We start from the raw sequence: 16,758 nt of genomic DNA, 5'->3' as shown, positions 1-16,758 counted from the left end.
GAATGTCGGATCAACTTGGCATTTTTACCAGTGAAGCATTATGCTAATACCATGTCAAAAAGTCAATAATATCAACTTCGTCATTTTTGCAAATAGTCACTTTTACTTGTATAACCACGATTTGTTTATAATTTTTATTTTTTTTATTTATTAAGGAAAAACCACAGTTGTTATATAAGAACACAAAATATAAAAAATAGGACGTACATCCAGTTAAAGTTTTTCACAAATATAATGAGAGAACATGTTACACAGTAAAGAGAAAAATAATATATTACATATGACATGAGCTAGAATACTAGATTTTTTTATATTTCCAAACGGGCACTACTCTCCGGATGACCCTTGTTTATAAAAAAATATAATCGTATTTTTGAAAAATGTCACTGATGTTAAACAATAATTATCTTTGAGGTCGGTGGGGCTTAACATATTTTTGAAATCACCATCTAACCTATAGGCAGAGCTTTCCACGTACATAAAAAATGATCGCGTGAGGTAGATAGGTGTCAAAAAGGTGTAGTGTAATATATTTATTATTATTTATCTAAAATGCAAGAAATGCAGACCCATCTAATGTTGCTGCAGTACACGAATAGCACGTATTAAAAGTTCAATTTTTGGTAATTTTTTTCACAATATAAACAATAATAAAAACAATGTGCCCTCACTGGGGTTACCCGTACGGAGGACAGTTAACAATAAACTGTGAAGATTTCATATAAAATTGGTATTATTTCTTCCAATGTAAGCTAGTTATAATAATTATTACGGTGTTTTTTTTAAAATATTCTTAGTGATTTCTTTACAACAACAAATCATCACGCTGTTTCCCCGTAAGGGTAGGCAGAGAGGATAGAACGACACATCACTCTATCTTTGCATACATATCTCGCTTCCTCTACATTCATACATCATCTCATGGACGCGCGCCGATTATTCCGACTTTTGACATGTCCATCTTCAAGTATTTGTTGGATTTGGTCATGCCATGTCTTTTTCGGTCTTCTTCTATTTCTGAATCCATCGACATTTGCATCGTAAATACTTTTAGCCGTTCTTTCTTTGTCCATTCGCTCTACATGTCCAAACCAACGCAGAGCTCCATTTTTGATGTTGTCGATAATGCTTATCTCAGCTTTGAATAATGTACGGATCTCAACATTTGTGCATCTATCGTACATAGTTCTACCACACATTCGCCCGAGAGATCGCATTTCGACAGCATTCAGCCTACTTTCATCCCTGTTTTTCCAAGTCCATACTTCGCTCCCATACGTCGGTGAATTCTTCAAATAAAAGTTATTATAGATAATGTCTTGTTTGTTTAAAGTTATCAATAATTTGTAAAAATAAAACGAGATAAAGAAAAAAACGTTCAATGGTTTGCGACAAAGATAAGTCGTGAGATGATCATAATTTAATTGTTTAAAAAAGATTAACAAACCATACGATGAACTCGAATACTAAATTTTCAAATGAAGTAGTTATTATTTTATTTTTAATATTTTCTGCAAAAACTTTTTTTTTTTTTTTAAATTTATTTATTCACACTTTTTATCATAATATAATTCCATGTTCACTTTGCCCAGCTAACAAGGGTACAAACACCGTTCCAAGCTAGGCAATTACATTTTAATATATTATAATAGTTAACAAATTAATATAGAGCACAGACAAACAAAATATAAACTTATTCGGATACACATTTTGATTCATATACATACAGACATACACATATATACACACATATATATATACACATATATACACATGTACATACACAGACACGTACATACACCCATGCGCATACACATACACTTTGTGTATCATTTTTGATTAAATTTGGAGAAATAAAACTCATACTTTGTTTTTTTGATACACTCACTTTACATTTTTGCTTTAAGTAAGTTTTATTTCTCCAAATTTAGTTATTATTTGATTGAGAAACGTCTTTGAGAAGCAACCCTAATTTTAAATCACGTATCCACATTAAATCGCAGGAATATATTAATTACATATTCTAAAATAAACGACCCATTCCAGATAAAAATTCCGTATGGCTTGGTTTCTATGCGATTTCTGTTCAGTTCCGTACGCGCAGGCGCAAGCCCGCTCCACTGTTTTTATCCGAGTTAAGTATAACTGTAAAGAAAAATAGACAAAAACAATTAAAAACATCACTACACGATACGAAACATTTAAAATTAACGATTCACGACGTTTAAATCTTGATTTTCATTCGATCAACTATTTGTTAATGTAAAACCAGACAGATCATTTGTTATTTTTGACGTTTGAGGTTACGGGCGGATCAGACTGAAGTCGGCAACAATATAATAGGTAAGTGTTGACCATAGAAACACGGCCATTTTGTGTTACCAGTGTTTAAAAAATGCAGTGCCAAGGACAATACTTTTTCATTTTGTTTTTTTTTTAATAATGTATTTAGTACCTACATATATACATACTTGCTACATAAATAAAGATCTTAATAAAATTGTCCACAGATAATAATTATGGTTATCATCATCATCATTTCCCTATCCGCTCACATAGGCGCATAGGGCACTGTATTGGTACTAAAATTACACGAGACATTTAATTTTTTTACTTGGAATGTAAGGTGATCAGTCTTACACTTCAGGTGCGAGTCTAGGAAAAATTAAATTTTGCAGTTTAGAACCGCCTTTAAAAAACAAATGTCGCGTCCTCCCTGCAGGAATTGACCCTTAAAACCCCAGGCATGGTATGCGAACGCGTCAACCACTACACTGCAAAATGGACTTACCTTCACTTGATTTCCCTTTCAAGGCTTTTAGAGTAGCCATCGAGTTAAAAACATTCGTTCAGGGTTCTGGTTCTGTTTCATTCGCCCGGACACATTATATTTAAAAAAAATTTGAAAGGAAAAGAGAAATACTAGTCTTTATTATTTGCAAAAATATTTAAATTTTCAGACTTTTTCTTAAATGTCGTAAATAACTTGTGCTGGAAAAATTGAAATCAAGTTGTAGTAGAGTGAGATTTGAACCTGGGACCTATGGTCCGTGAGTCCACAATACTACCACAGGACCACAACCCGGTTTATTATGCAATGGGACACACACACACGGGACCTAATTAATACAATAATAAGACCCACGTATTTTATTTTTGTCCATTAAAATTTTTATGCCGACCTTTTCTATTAATAACCATTTATAAAACGACGTTACATAATTTAGAAAAAATAATTTTAGCGCTTTCCCGTTCCTCATTTACTTCTGCTGTAATGTTTTTGGTATTAAACAATTATTTTGCCGATTTCTCTGGTCATCTTAATGGTGTTATATAAATTAGTTTATACATTTAATAATGATACTCACTGCAATTGTTTAACTAATGTATTCTTTTTCGCGAAATGTTTTACGGAAAAGTGTAAGAAGAAAAGTGTGCCTACGTAATATGTATTTTTATACCTTAGAGGATAAACCATGGGAGTCCACTTTTTGCCATTTCGAAGTTAAAAATGCAGAAATTATTTAAATTATTTAAAACGTAAATAAAACACCCACTGAAGTCCACCTTTGTCATAAAAACGCTTTTTAAGTTGAAATAAAAATCTGGAGTCCACTTTGTTTAGCCGCAAAAAAATAAATAGTTCCAGATATGCTATTTTAATATGTATTTTTATTATAAAAATAATAATTGTTTTTCATTGAAAGTTCTTTATAAACTGAAATTAAATAATTTAGTTCGAAAGTTTCGATGTTTTTGAAATAGAACGATCACATATGTGACGATTTTTCCAAAATCCAAAGTGCACAATCGTCACATTGGAGCCTTTATATTAACAACTGTAAGTTCCTTCGACCACATGGCTCTTCAGATTGGAGGTATTTTGATATAAGTTTTAAAAAATACATCAATTGGGCCGGGGATCCTGTAGTTGTCGACATATGCAACTCCAACTGCTTGGACCTTAATCCTTCTAAGTGTTCGGTTATTACATTTAGTCGCAAAGTAAAATTTTTACCCACTAACTTTGTGCTTAAGGGTCAAAACCTCCAACGCTCATTATGTGTAACGGATCTAGGTGTCTTCCATGATAGTGAATTACTTTTCGACGCCCATGTTGACAACATCATAAAAAAGTCATCGCGTGCGCTTGGCTTTGTTATGCGTAGCTCTACGTCGTTTACTATGGCAAAGACACTTAAAATCCTTTCCTGTACATTAGTGCGAAGCAACTTAGAATATGCATCACAAATATGGAATCCTATGTACAATATGCAGATATCACGCATTGAAAATATTATTAAAAAAATCGTAAAGTTCATGTGTTTCTGGTTGAAACTTGAGTTTAAATCCCATCAGTATATTCGTATATTTGATAAACATCACATATTGCCTCTGCAAAAACGTCGTGAAATAGCGGATATAATTTATTTACTAAAAATTGCCTCTGGTTCAATCGACTGTCCGGAACTACATGCAAACTTTCAAATCAATGTTCCTTCCAAAGTTTTGAGAAATAACCTTATTCTTCACATACCTCTTGTTTCATCTAATTATAGGCAAAATTCGTATTTATGGCGAACTTTTAATAATTTTAATGTAATAAATAAATCATTTAACATATATTTATTTGCAAATAATCTTAATGACGTACGGCGTTTGCTTTCGAAATAATTCGTAGTATTTTTACTTTTCTTTTGAATTTACATTAAATTATTATTCATTTTATGTTCGAGAATCTTTTTAACTTATTGTGATGCTACTTGTGAAAACCTGTAATTGGCTAATTTGTTATTTGTTGTGTTATATATAAGGTAATTATAGCTGTTGGTTATCCAAATAAATAAATTAAAATATGATAAGACAATTTAAATATTCGCCGGATAGTTATGTGTATTTTTAATTGAATTATTCTTCCGATTTGGAGATATTACCGAGTCGCCGCGATAGTCAAAACATGATTATTTACTCCGAGAATTTATATAAAGTCTAGCTTCTAATATCAGAAGAAAAATTCAAGCATCTACAAGATATGAAATCGGCTATGGAAAAAGACCACCACCCTTTCTTCGATGCCTTACCCCACCAAGACAAAAAAAAACATTCAATATTAATTATTTGGTAGTAGTTTTATTTAGTACTTTATAAGATTTTGTGTAAGAAATTTTCTTTGCATCTCCAAATATACCTATATAACTGTCAAAACGGTTTTTATTTACACAATTCACGTAACTTGTAATTAAGGCTTTAACAAAATTAAAGTCACCTTTTATTTTCCTTATTAAATAAACAGAGAAGATGGTAAATTAATTCAATACGATTAGTTGTCAATGCAAAAACTCATAATGTGTCATTTTTAAGAATGAACAATACCTTCAATGTAACATTTTAAATTATAAATATGTATTTCTAAATGTATCTATTCAAATACAAAAAAATATTGTTTACAAAAATACGTTATTAGCCATACATTTATTCAAAAAAATTGGCAGTTTTCCTTCATTTCCTTGCTTATAAATCAGTTTTTTCACTCTCCGGTGTAATTTCCATTTTGTCACATTACAGGTATTACGCGCCCAGCGCAGATATTTCGTTCAATATGACGCCCATGGTTTATCCTCTAAAGACCATTTACATGTGGACAATACAAAAGAGATGACAATATTGTCATGTCACAGCTCCGTTAAAAGCCTCGACCGCACAGGACAGAAGAATACGAAAATTACTGCCGCAGTTTACATTTGAGCGCTGCGAAAATGAATACACGACGGCGTTTATTACTAGCGAATTCGCGAAATGTATTATTCATTTTATCCCAAGATGTATTGCGATTGTTGAAAAATAAAATAAATATCAAGGATGGTTTTCTGCGGCCATTTTGGGCAGAATTTTTTTTGGGAGCGACACGTTGGCTGCGGGCGATGGTGGTGGTAAAAATTGTTTCGCGGAGAAAGCCTGCCCGTCTGTCTCAGCGGCGATGTCTTGGGGCAATGTTTAATCCTTCAAATGCAAATTGCTGTTTACACGTGGAGAAGGGTCAAGTCCTGGGACAAAACAATATTATATTGTTCACATGTAAACAGCCCCTTGAAGGTACAAATTTACGTGGCGTAAAAAAGTTTTAACTGCCAATTTAAAGTTTATGTGTTCTATTTATTCAATTTGTTACTTTTAAAACTTACTAATACAAAACTTTCTAAAGAAATAAACATTGTGACAGTGTGTAATCAATATATTTATGACAACATTATGTATGTGCGTAAAAATATATATCTCTTTCCCAAAAACAGCGATACACATAGTTATAATACTAGAAATAAAGATAAATAAGTATTTATACAATAGAAAAATATCACATCCAACAAATACCGATTAAATATATGAAATGGATATAGAATTTCAAAATCAATATGGATATTGTGGAAAAATGTTTTCATACATAAAAAAAAGAAATTTAATAAAAATACATTGCCTTGGCAGTTGTGACGTCAAGATTCGTGATTATGTTCTTAACAAATTTGAATGGGCAGGAACAAATAAACATAAGTCGTTACGTATTAAGGGCGTGGTCAATGGAATAGCCATTTTTGCGGAAATTCAAAATCAAAATTTCAAATTTAAAAATATTTTTGATGCTACTAATAATTAGCATTTTTTTTTTACTGGACGGTATTTCATAGGCCTTTATTACTTTAAAAAGAAAAAAAAAGTGATATTTCCCTATTAAAAATAAGTAAGGTTAGCACATTGTTTGTGGAGCACGGTGTGTACGTTTCTACAACAGATTACCCGACAATGTCCTAAATATGACTAATAATAAATTCAAAGCTCACATAAAAGGAGTACTTCAGAAAAAGGCTTATTATGAATCAAATGACGACATGCAAGAAACAGGGTATGGAACTGACGATGTAATTTTATTAATCCAATTTTTAATTGTGTTTGTTCATGTATTTATTATCATGAATAATTTTTTTATGTGTAATTATTCAAACTTGACTATCTCTTTGTGTTGTTTTTTTATTGATTTTCAATAAGAAGGTATTAATACATTGAAAAAAAACTTGAAATTCAATTAAAATTAAACACAATAAAAAATTTAATCATGTTTTGGAATTATGTGGGTAGTGTAAAAAAATATACGTGAAATCGTCCCGTGCAATTAATTCAATTAAAGACATAACCCCTATAATACATCACATACAAATAATATAGTCACTAGATCCTCAACTCAAAGACAACTTAAACAAATACAAACTAATTCCACTTTCGGACAAAGGGATTTTGAGTATTATTCAATCAAAATCTTTAACCTACTTCCACTATCTATAAAAACTATTAGTAACGAGAAAATGTTTAAAAAGGCTATAAAAAAATAGATAGTGGAGCTAGGTAGACGTAAAATGGATTGTCTCATTCGCCCATACCAATATTGAATCAACTGCTCCACAAGTGAATAGCTCATGTTCGGTTTTTGTTATTTTCATTGTGCGTTTTGTAATATAAATAATATAGATGTACAAATATACCTAGTTATTAAAACAGTCTGATTATTTTGTTAACTATCTCTGTTTATTAAGTTAGTCTTCTTTGTTTATTCTTAAATGTAAAAATATTTAAAAAAGTTTATTGTTAAGTGTCCTCGGCACGGGTAACCCCAGTGAGGTCACATTATTTTTATTATTGTTTATAGTTTGTAAGAGTAAAATATGAATAAATAAATAAATGTTTTTCTTTACAGATTCACAATGATTGAATCACTCGGGATATTATTTCTGACCTTTCTGACCATGACAATATCCTGGTTTTTCTCCCGACGTCGTCCCCTGGGTCCCCCAGGCCCTCTGGGGCTGCCGCTTCTGGGGTCTCTGCACTCTCTGGATGCCACTTCTCCTCACAAGTCCTTGGCCGGTATCGCCAAGAAATACGGATCCAAAGGAGCCTGCGAACTCTTCCTGGGGTCTTTGAGGACGGTACTCCTCACCGACCCGAAATTGATCAGAGAGGCGTTTGCGAAGGATGTTTTTTCAGGACGAGCCCCCCTTTATTTGACGCATGGAATCATGGAAGGATATGGTAAAAAAAATAATTATTGATATTGATTTACTAACGTTGTTGAGTTCTTTTTATACAAGAATCTCCTGAAATATCAAACTAATAAACTTCAATCTGTTTTTAAAGCAGCAGCAAGGCTTATAACGATAGTAAAAAAATATTCTCACATCTCACAACATCTTCGAGATTTGCACTGGTTAAAAAGCCCAGAGAGAATAAAATACAAGCTTTTCTAAACAGTATTAAAATCCCTTCATGAAATGGCTCCAAAATACCCATCGGATCTTTGTATTAGAGAAAATACATGTCAAAAAAAAATCTACTCTTAGGTCAGCATTTGATTCAGGCAGAGGAAAACTTGTCGAAATCCGGCACTCCCCCAACACTAAATTTGGAGATCGTGCTTTTGCCGTTGCCGGCCCCTCTGCCTGGAACCGATTGCCTTCAAACTTACGAATCATCGACAGTTCCTGTCAGTTCAGATTCCATCTAAAATCCCACTTCTTTAGACTGTCCTCAATATACCCTCAATTTTAAATCTGAAAATATAATATGTCACCTTAGTTTAGTTAGAATGTAAGTTTAGGTATACAATTTTAAAGCGCCCTTGAGGTGATTTTTCACAAAAATGGCGCTTTATAAATCAGTCAAATAATATTAATTCTAGATGCAGGTTCTTTAGTGCAGATGATGAAACACATATACACGTTCTATGTGAATGTGATGCATTATATCGTAAAAAAGGTCGCTACTTCGGTCGACCTTTGGTTAAACCTAAGGGCGTGAGAACACTCGCCCCCTGCCTAATAGCCTGTTACTCTGGCCCTCTGCTTAGCTGCAAAGTCCTAGGTTTGAAGGGTGAAAACTAACTTCATTAAATTTATTCTTCTACAGAATCCGATCTCTCAGGCGAATGTGCGGAAAAACAATGCATGGTAGGTGCCCTAATGTCGAAATTAGAGCAGAATGCAAGGCTGAGTTAAGCATTATTGACAAAATTAAGAAAGGTCTTTTGCGATGGTTCGGTCATGTGGAGCGAATGAATGATGAAAGAACGGCTAAAAAGATTTATGATGCGAATGTGTCTGGTTGTAGAAGTCGAGGAAGGCCGAAAAAGACATGGCATGATCAAGTACAACAAATTCTTGAAAGTGGTCATGTGAAAAGTCGGAATAATCGACGTGCGTGCATGAGAAGATGTATGAATGTGAAGGAAGCAAAGGAAGTGTGCCAGGACAGAGTGGTGTGGCGTTCTATCCTCTCTGCCTACCCCTCCGGGGAAATGGCGTGATGGTTAGTTAGTTAGTTAGTCTTCTACAGAATCACTTTGTAAAGCGGCCTTAATGTATAATATTACAAAAATGGCGCTGTAAAAGTTATCCATAATAATAATAATAATAATAATAAAGCCAACGTGAACATGATCACAATACCAGAGAAAAGTTAAAAATCATACTTCCATTTAGAAAAAAGGCGAAGTCACAAAATTCAATTTTATACCGGGTATTCTTTAAACCCTGTAACATTCGAAACTACGATGACCATTATGGACAAGAAGACATATTAGCATATTTAAAAAAATATTTAGAACAAATAACTTTTTTAAAAGTAAAATATTTAAAAAAACAAATGGTTGCTTACTTCTGCAGAGGAGAAGCGAGGGGGCGCCGCCGATCGGTTGACGCTATATTAGACTCCCTCCTCCCTCTCCCTCACTCCGCGTTTCTCCCCTACAGATGTAAGCAACCTTTTTTTAAATATATTTTATCTATGTAAATTTTATTCGTTTTAAAAAAATATTTTAATGTTCAAATATGTCTTCTTGCTCAAACTGATCATCGTGGTTTCGGATGTTATGGGGTTTAAAGAACACAGGCTGAAAAAAAATATATGGAAAAAAACATTTTTTTTTTTTTTTTTTAAATGAATTCAAGCAGAAGGTTAAGAAATTGGTGTTAAACAACTAATAAATGAAAAATGTGTACATCGCTATTAATAGAGCACACATAAAAATATGTTTATTTGGGCCCTATTTTAAGATTCAAAATAAAAAATAAATAAAATAATTATGCCCTATTTTTTTAATGTCCCTTAATGATTTATATATGTTTAAGCCTAAAACTAAATATACCGTTCAAAAAACCCTAATTTAAATGTATTTTATGTAGTTCTGATTGCGACACGATATTAATTCAATGGTCATCATTGAAAAGAATTATACCTGGCATGGCCGATTTTTTCGTTTTGCGGAACAAGGTTAAGGCAGATTATAAAAGAATTGTTCGTTATTTGTTGCGTCTGACCTACACAACACTCGCTCAGTAAAAATATTAAAATCTTGGAATTTTCCATACCTTATTAATCAAACCCTTCTCTGACGTGTTTTAAGTCACAACATATTTTTCGTTTGCGGTTCTTTGTATGGCTAAAAAAATTGATTACCTAGAATATCCTTAATTATTTTCAAACACCATCCTGTATTCACGTGATACTGAAATTAATGACAGCCATTAATATCTTTGATTATATTTCGCCACGTTGGGTTAAGATGACCTACGTCCAAAAACTCTTTCGCAATATTTGATTCGCTCAATTCCAAAATTAATATTGTCCATCTTACTTTGTTGTGAGATATTCACAAAAAATGTGTACAGACCTCAGCATTATAGGAAAAAAATTTAATGAAATATAGCGTTAACGAAAAACACATTTCGAAAATATTATAGTTTTTTAAAATTATTTAAAGATATATCACGGACAAGATTTAGCTCAATTTTCGACAAACGAATCTCACCGACAAGGCAATTTCTTGCCTTTCTAAAAAAATTATTATCATTTGTGGTTTACTGTTTGTTTAATGTTCTTTTGAGCATATTTTGAATATATTTAATAATTTATTGCTTAAATACCAATCTATAACCGTTTATTTAATAACCTGTCCGTTGGTTTAAATAAAATGAAATAAATAAGAAACTGTTTTATTGACATGATGATCTTTGAAGCTTATGACACTTTAAAAATGTTTAAAGTGTGCTAAAAATGTTAAAAATCGCGATTTATTATGGTCATATTTTCGAAACCGTTTTAAGAGGAGAAATCATACAAGAACTTTATTTATTTTATTATTTAATTTAACAAAAAATATGATAAATAATAATTTTTATTCCAGTAAAATGGCTAAATAGTGTAAAGCTGATTCTACTATATAAAACAAAAACATATTTCATTTTCATATAATTATGTAGAAATAACTGACGTGACATGTAAAATGTATTATCAAACTTTTAGGAAAATTAAAACTAAAATACAAAACAAAAACAATAAATTCATATGGAAAAAATAAATAATATACATAATTGAATAATTTTTTGAATAAATGAGATAAAATAAAATAAACTCTCTTATATTATGTTCTTGTGGCTGTCTCAGTATCTGCAGCCATCGCTCGAAATGGGGTGAATGCATCCACCCTGTAGACACTTTTTTTTTTTTTAAACTAAGATTTTTCAAGCCTGATATTCACTTCTGTGATTGGACATTCCTGCGCATTCCCTACCCTTCGGATTTTCCAAGTAACATTAAAAATAATTTTCTGAATGTCGGATCTTTCGAATACGTTTCGTAATATGATTACTATGCATTTAAAATATTTTTTTAAATTTATAAATGCCTAGCCAGATTCTATATTCCGACCACTGTGTTGAAAAAAGTGATAACATTATTTTTTAAATTGAAATATTTTGGCTGGCGTAAAAGAATTAAGCTACTAGGCATTGATTCCGACTCCAAAAAACTCCTCTAAAGCTTAAAAAATATATTATGAGAAAAAGTACATACATGTTAATTTGAAATTATTATTAAGAGTTTTTTTCTGCATTTTCATTTTGGCTAAAATGTATGTCTTATGTTTGAACTGTTACATTTATTTAATGATAAGTAAAGAAATGTAAAAAAAGGACGTAGATCACTGTTACTCTTACTTGACGATGTGTGGGTATTTTTTTTGGATCTTCTTATAAAGCTACCTAACATGGTTTATAGAATGCAGTTTTTCTCTTTTTAATCAACGTTATGTTTTTATTTTGCATTCTGCTGAAAATTAACATAAAATGTGTGTATATTTATAAAATAATTGTTTTATTTTACGGATTTTTTTTTTCGTTGAAAAAATTTTTTGGTGTTTAGTCATGACTTTATTTCTATCTACGTATTAATTGTATCCGTTTTTTTTTCCAAATGAAGAAAAAGCGAGGACACAGCAGAAAAATGCAACAAATTAGTCAATAATGCATTCTCCTTTATTATTTTACCACAAATTATTCAATAATTCATATCGTATTCACCGTACACTACGCAAGTATAGCGAACTGGTCCGGCGGCTTTATTCCCTCGATTTAACGCGAACAGAAAGAGGTGTCAAAAATGATCACATTCATCTACTTGGCATTCCATTTTGAAGGCTTGTAATCAATGTAGTATAAAAGCAAACAAAATATTTTGAATGGCTGATTTATTTTCTTCTCAATAATTTTTGCTGACCACTACACCACGAGATTGACAAATTAATATGTAATTACTTATTTTTATTTATAAACGGACTTATTCAGTCCATTCAACAATGGCAAACACATTTCCTTATAATACGTAATTAATCGTAGGGCTAAATCTAAGGGTACAAATATTTGAACACAATCAAAATATTGTTGAAATACGTAGCCACAGAACGCAGTGGTGCATAGGGCGCTGCATTGGTACACCAAATGCAGCGTATCTTAACCATTTGTTACACAAAGGTAAGGTGATCAGTCTTCTGCTTCAGGTTCCAGTCCAAGGACAATGAAATATTGTAGGTTGATTTCAATTTTTTAAACAATATTTTATATCGAATCGAACCGAGTTGTGGTCCTGTGGTAGTATTGTGAACTCACGGACCGAAGGTCCGAGGCGCAAATCCCACTTTACCACAACTTGATTTCCATTTTTCTAGCACAATTTATTTACGACTTAAAGGAAATAGTCTGAAAATTCAATTATTTGAGTAAATTGAGAAAGAACTCAAGTATTTCGTTAAAAAAATAAAAACATCGGCTTTTTCAGGAATCGAACAAGGAACTTGAATCATTTTGCACTACCAATGCCCAACAAGGCGGTCGGCGGGAGTAGCCATCGAATCAAAAACCCTCGTCTGGGGTTCAGGGCCGCGATTATAAAGGCTACTACATCGATAAATACCGAGACGGTATACTTAACTTCTGTACTATCTCTATCTACCTCGGTATATTTTACTGACTTGTCAGCTTAACGTCATGTGATTGAATCTAACCAATGAAAGACCCCGAAAATTTAGTCCGGGTTCCTTACTTAATTAAAATTTGAAATAGTTCCAATTTATATTTTAAATAGGCTTCTCTGATAAAAAGTGGCCACTTTAAAGCCATTATAAACTCTAGTGAATCCCGATTCAAGCAAAATATGCTTGCTTAAACATGATTTTATATAACTTTTGACAATCACGAAGAACGTATGCTTAATTTTCGTCTGTATTTATCTACCTAACGATTACAATGCTGGCTCTTTTAATGTCTCTATACGTACACTCACGAAGATATTTATAGTAAAACAAGTTTATTTTTAATAGTAGCAACGCCAGGAATAATATTTACGCCTAGATGCTCTTATACAGGGTGTTTTTTAAACCCCGTCACATCCGGAACCACAATGATCAGTATGAACAAGAAGACATATTGGCACATAAAAATATTTTTTTAGAACGAATATTTTTTTTTTTTTAAAATATCGAAAAAAGCAAATGGTTTCTTAATACTACAGGGAAGAAATGAGGCGGGGGGGGGGAATCTGATACTGCGCCATGCTCTATTCACTTCTCCCCTGCAGATGTGAGCAACCATTTGTTTTTGAAATATTTTACTTTTAAAAAAATTTTTTGTTCTAAATATTTTTTTTAATATGCTAATATGTCTTCTTGCCCATACCGATCATTGTGGTTTTGGATATGACAGGGTTTAAAGAACACCTTGTATGTTAATAGTGCAGAGTCTAGCCACATTATCTGTACATCTAGGCATTAGTTTTCAAAAATGACAGAAATTTTAGAATTCAATTCGACTTCAAAATTCGTTTATTTTTTTCTCATATTTTTAATTGACTTTTAAGAAAAAAAGTACTAACCTAGAACGATTAAAAAATTAAATAAATCGTAATAAAAAAAACGCACATTAGAACTATTTTTTGATCATTTTTGATGTGTAGATATGCGTACCGAGGGGTACATTTTTATTTTTGTGTTGTCGTCGGGAATTGAACCCGGAGCCATCCGTGCATAAGTCAAGCGTTTTAGCCACACCACAGAAGCTGCTTTGTGTTTATTGGGTATAAACATATCCGTACCTTAAAGGATAAAATAACGGATGTGACATTGAACGAAATGTTCAGGAAATAAGATTTTGTGATTGGGCGATTTCCGGAACATCATAACTTTTGAACCAAATGAGATAATTTCAATGTGTAAAGAACTTTTAATGTAAAATAATGTTTTTTGTTTTAATAAGAGAATAATAGAATAGAAAGTAAACTTCTAAAATCAAACTTAACAAATCGGAAGCAGTATACCTTTGTAAATGAAATAAAAGTAAAATACTAACAGTTAATTTTAGAGTACCACAAGGATCTGTTTTGGGTCCACTATTATATGTTTTGTATATTAATGACTTATCACTGTACAATTTTAAAGGAAAAAATATTATGTATACATTGGACTATTCTATAAAAATCAAACAGATGTATTGACAAACAATAGACAATAGACATAAACGAAGACCTAACTATGTTGACTAAATAGACAAATACAAACTTACTTACACTTAATGAAAAAAAATGCAATATGATACATCTAGTAAAAAATGTCAAAAAGTAGATGCTTACATAAAAAATTAACGACTAACTGAAATTGAATCTGTTAAATACTTAGGGCTAACAATAGACAGACAATTGACATGGACAATTCATAACAACAATTTAATTAGCAAAGTGGTGACATTATCGAGTCTTTTTTTAAAAATCGAAAACAATGTTCCAAAAACGGAAAACATTATAATTCCTATGTAAAAACTAAAATATGTTAAATGTAACTGGTATAGGGAACAAGAGATCAAAAAAAACATAAACAGACTACAAAGACAGCAAAATAAAATATTAAAGTTAGTAACCTACCCTATCTGACAGCAATTAAAGAACTTTTTAAACAAACCAAGCAATTAAATGTAACTGAACTCTTAAAACTAGAATTCTTAAAATGTATTCATAATTTAGCCACTGATGTAATTGTAGACAAAGAACTTAAACAAAATTGTAGTAAACATGGACACAATACGAGAATATCAGAAAAATATCATATTCAACCTTCTAAAACGAGACAAGGACAGTCGAGTCTAATAAACCATGGACAGAAAAAATACAATAAACTCAGACAACTTTTACAAAAGACTTAAAAAATATTTTCACTAACAGTAGAATATGAATTTCAAAAATAAAAATATTTTGTTAAATGTATTTAACCCGTAAGGGTTTATCAATGAAATTTAAAAAAAAATAGTACGTATTCGCATAACTTATCTGAAATTACTGATGTTTTTTTCAAAGTTGACTTTATATTAGTGTCGGTAATGTACCTTCATTGCCATTTGGGAGAATTTATCTTCAACAATACCGTCACGGTAAAGGTATGAAGTCCTTAACTTCCTATTTTAATCGCTGCCCTGGTTTAACATAAACAGCGCTATATCCATGATCAAATATGAAAATAATATCGTTTATTCCTTACATTGATACCATCACTAACAAGGCGATGAAAGGTCTCGGGTATTTGCAGCAAACTGTAAAAGATTTTTATTCTAAACTACCTTCAATGTTCTATTTACTGCCTTAGTTAGAAGAAATTTAGAATTTAATTCAACAATTTGGTCACCTTATTACAATGTTCATATTAGAAAGTCAGAAAGAGTACAATGTAAATTCTTTAGATTCATCAATTACAAACCTAATAATATATAACCACTGAAAATATTGAATACGATTATTTATTGTGTACACTAAATATATCAACTCTTTACAAAAGAAAAATCATAAGTAATGTATTAAATTTATATAAAATAGCAAATGGTGTGTTGGACGTCCCGGAATTAACTAAATTATCAGTTAACATTATTTTGTTAATCTCCTGGCTGTCATAATTATTATTAAAATTCACCAATACCTAGACTACACCGGCTAGGTAACGAATATGATGAAGTTGATATAGTTTGTCTGTTTTATATATTTATACGTTAAGTATTCTAAAGGTTATAAATGAATAGTTATAACATTTCTTAATATTGTTCTTTATTTACTAAATTTTAAATTAATCTAAATTTTTAAGTTTCTCTGTAATAAAACATATATTTATCTGTATGTGTATGTATGTATATATATATATATATGTATGTGTACATTGTGTGTGTGTGTGTATGTGTGCATATGCATGTGCAATATGTGCATATATGAGGGTGTATTTATGTATGTAAATGTATTAAATATCTTTTGTATACCCCTATACTTATGAGAGTAGATTTTTTATTTTTACTTATTATTGTTTCTTTGAATTTTTCTTGCGTTATTCTTACTTTTAACATAATGTATATACTAATG

The 16,758-nt window shown here is 31.3% G+C and overlaps 1 protein-coding gene across 1 annotated transcript in view; it reads left to right on the top strand.

The window, feature by feature from the left end:
• The first annotated feature begins 2,082 nt into the window (after window positions 1–2,082).
• Window positions 2,083–16,758, top strand: part of phtm (cytochrome P450 enzyme phantom) — a 33,788-nt gene continuing 19,112 nt past the window's right edge. Inside the window, exons 1-2 of the mRNA XM_088231372.1 lie at window positions 2,083–2,343; window positions 7,742–8,076. Of these exons, the coding sequence (XP_088087498.1) occupies window positions 7,749–8,076 (328 nt within the window). The 5' untranslated portion in view covers window positions 2,083–2,343; window positions 7,742–7,748. The remainder of the gene's footprint in view (window positions 2,344–7,741; window positions 8,077–16,758) is intronic.

This window comes from Micrasema longulum, unplaced genomic scaffold (assembly GCF_059751315.1).
Source record: "Micrasema longulum isolate JH-2025_06_02 unplaced genomic scaffold, ASM5975131v1 h1tg000878l, whole genome shotgun sequence".
NCBI classification, from domain to species: Eukaryota; Metazoa; Arthropoda; class Insecta; order Trichoptera; family Brachycentridae; genus Micrasema; species Micrasema longulum.
The sequence above is the reverse complement of the archived record's forward strand: the minus strand, read 5'-3'. Positions and strand labels throughout refer to the sequence as shown.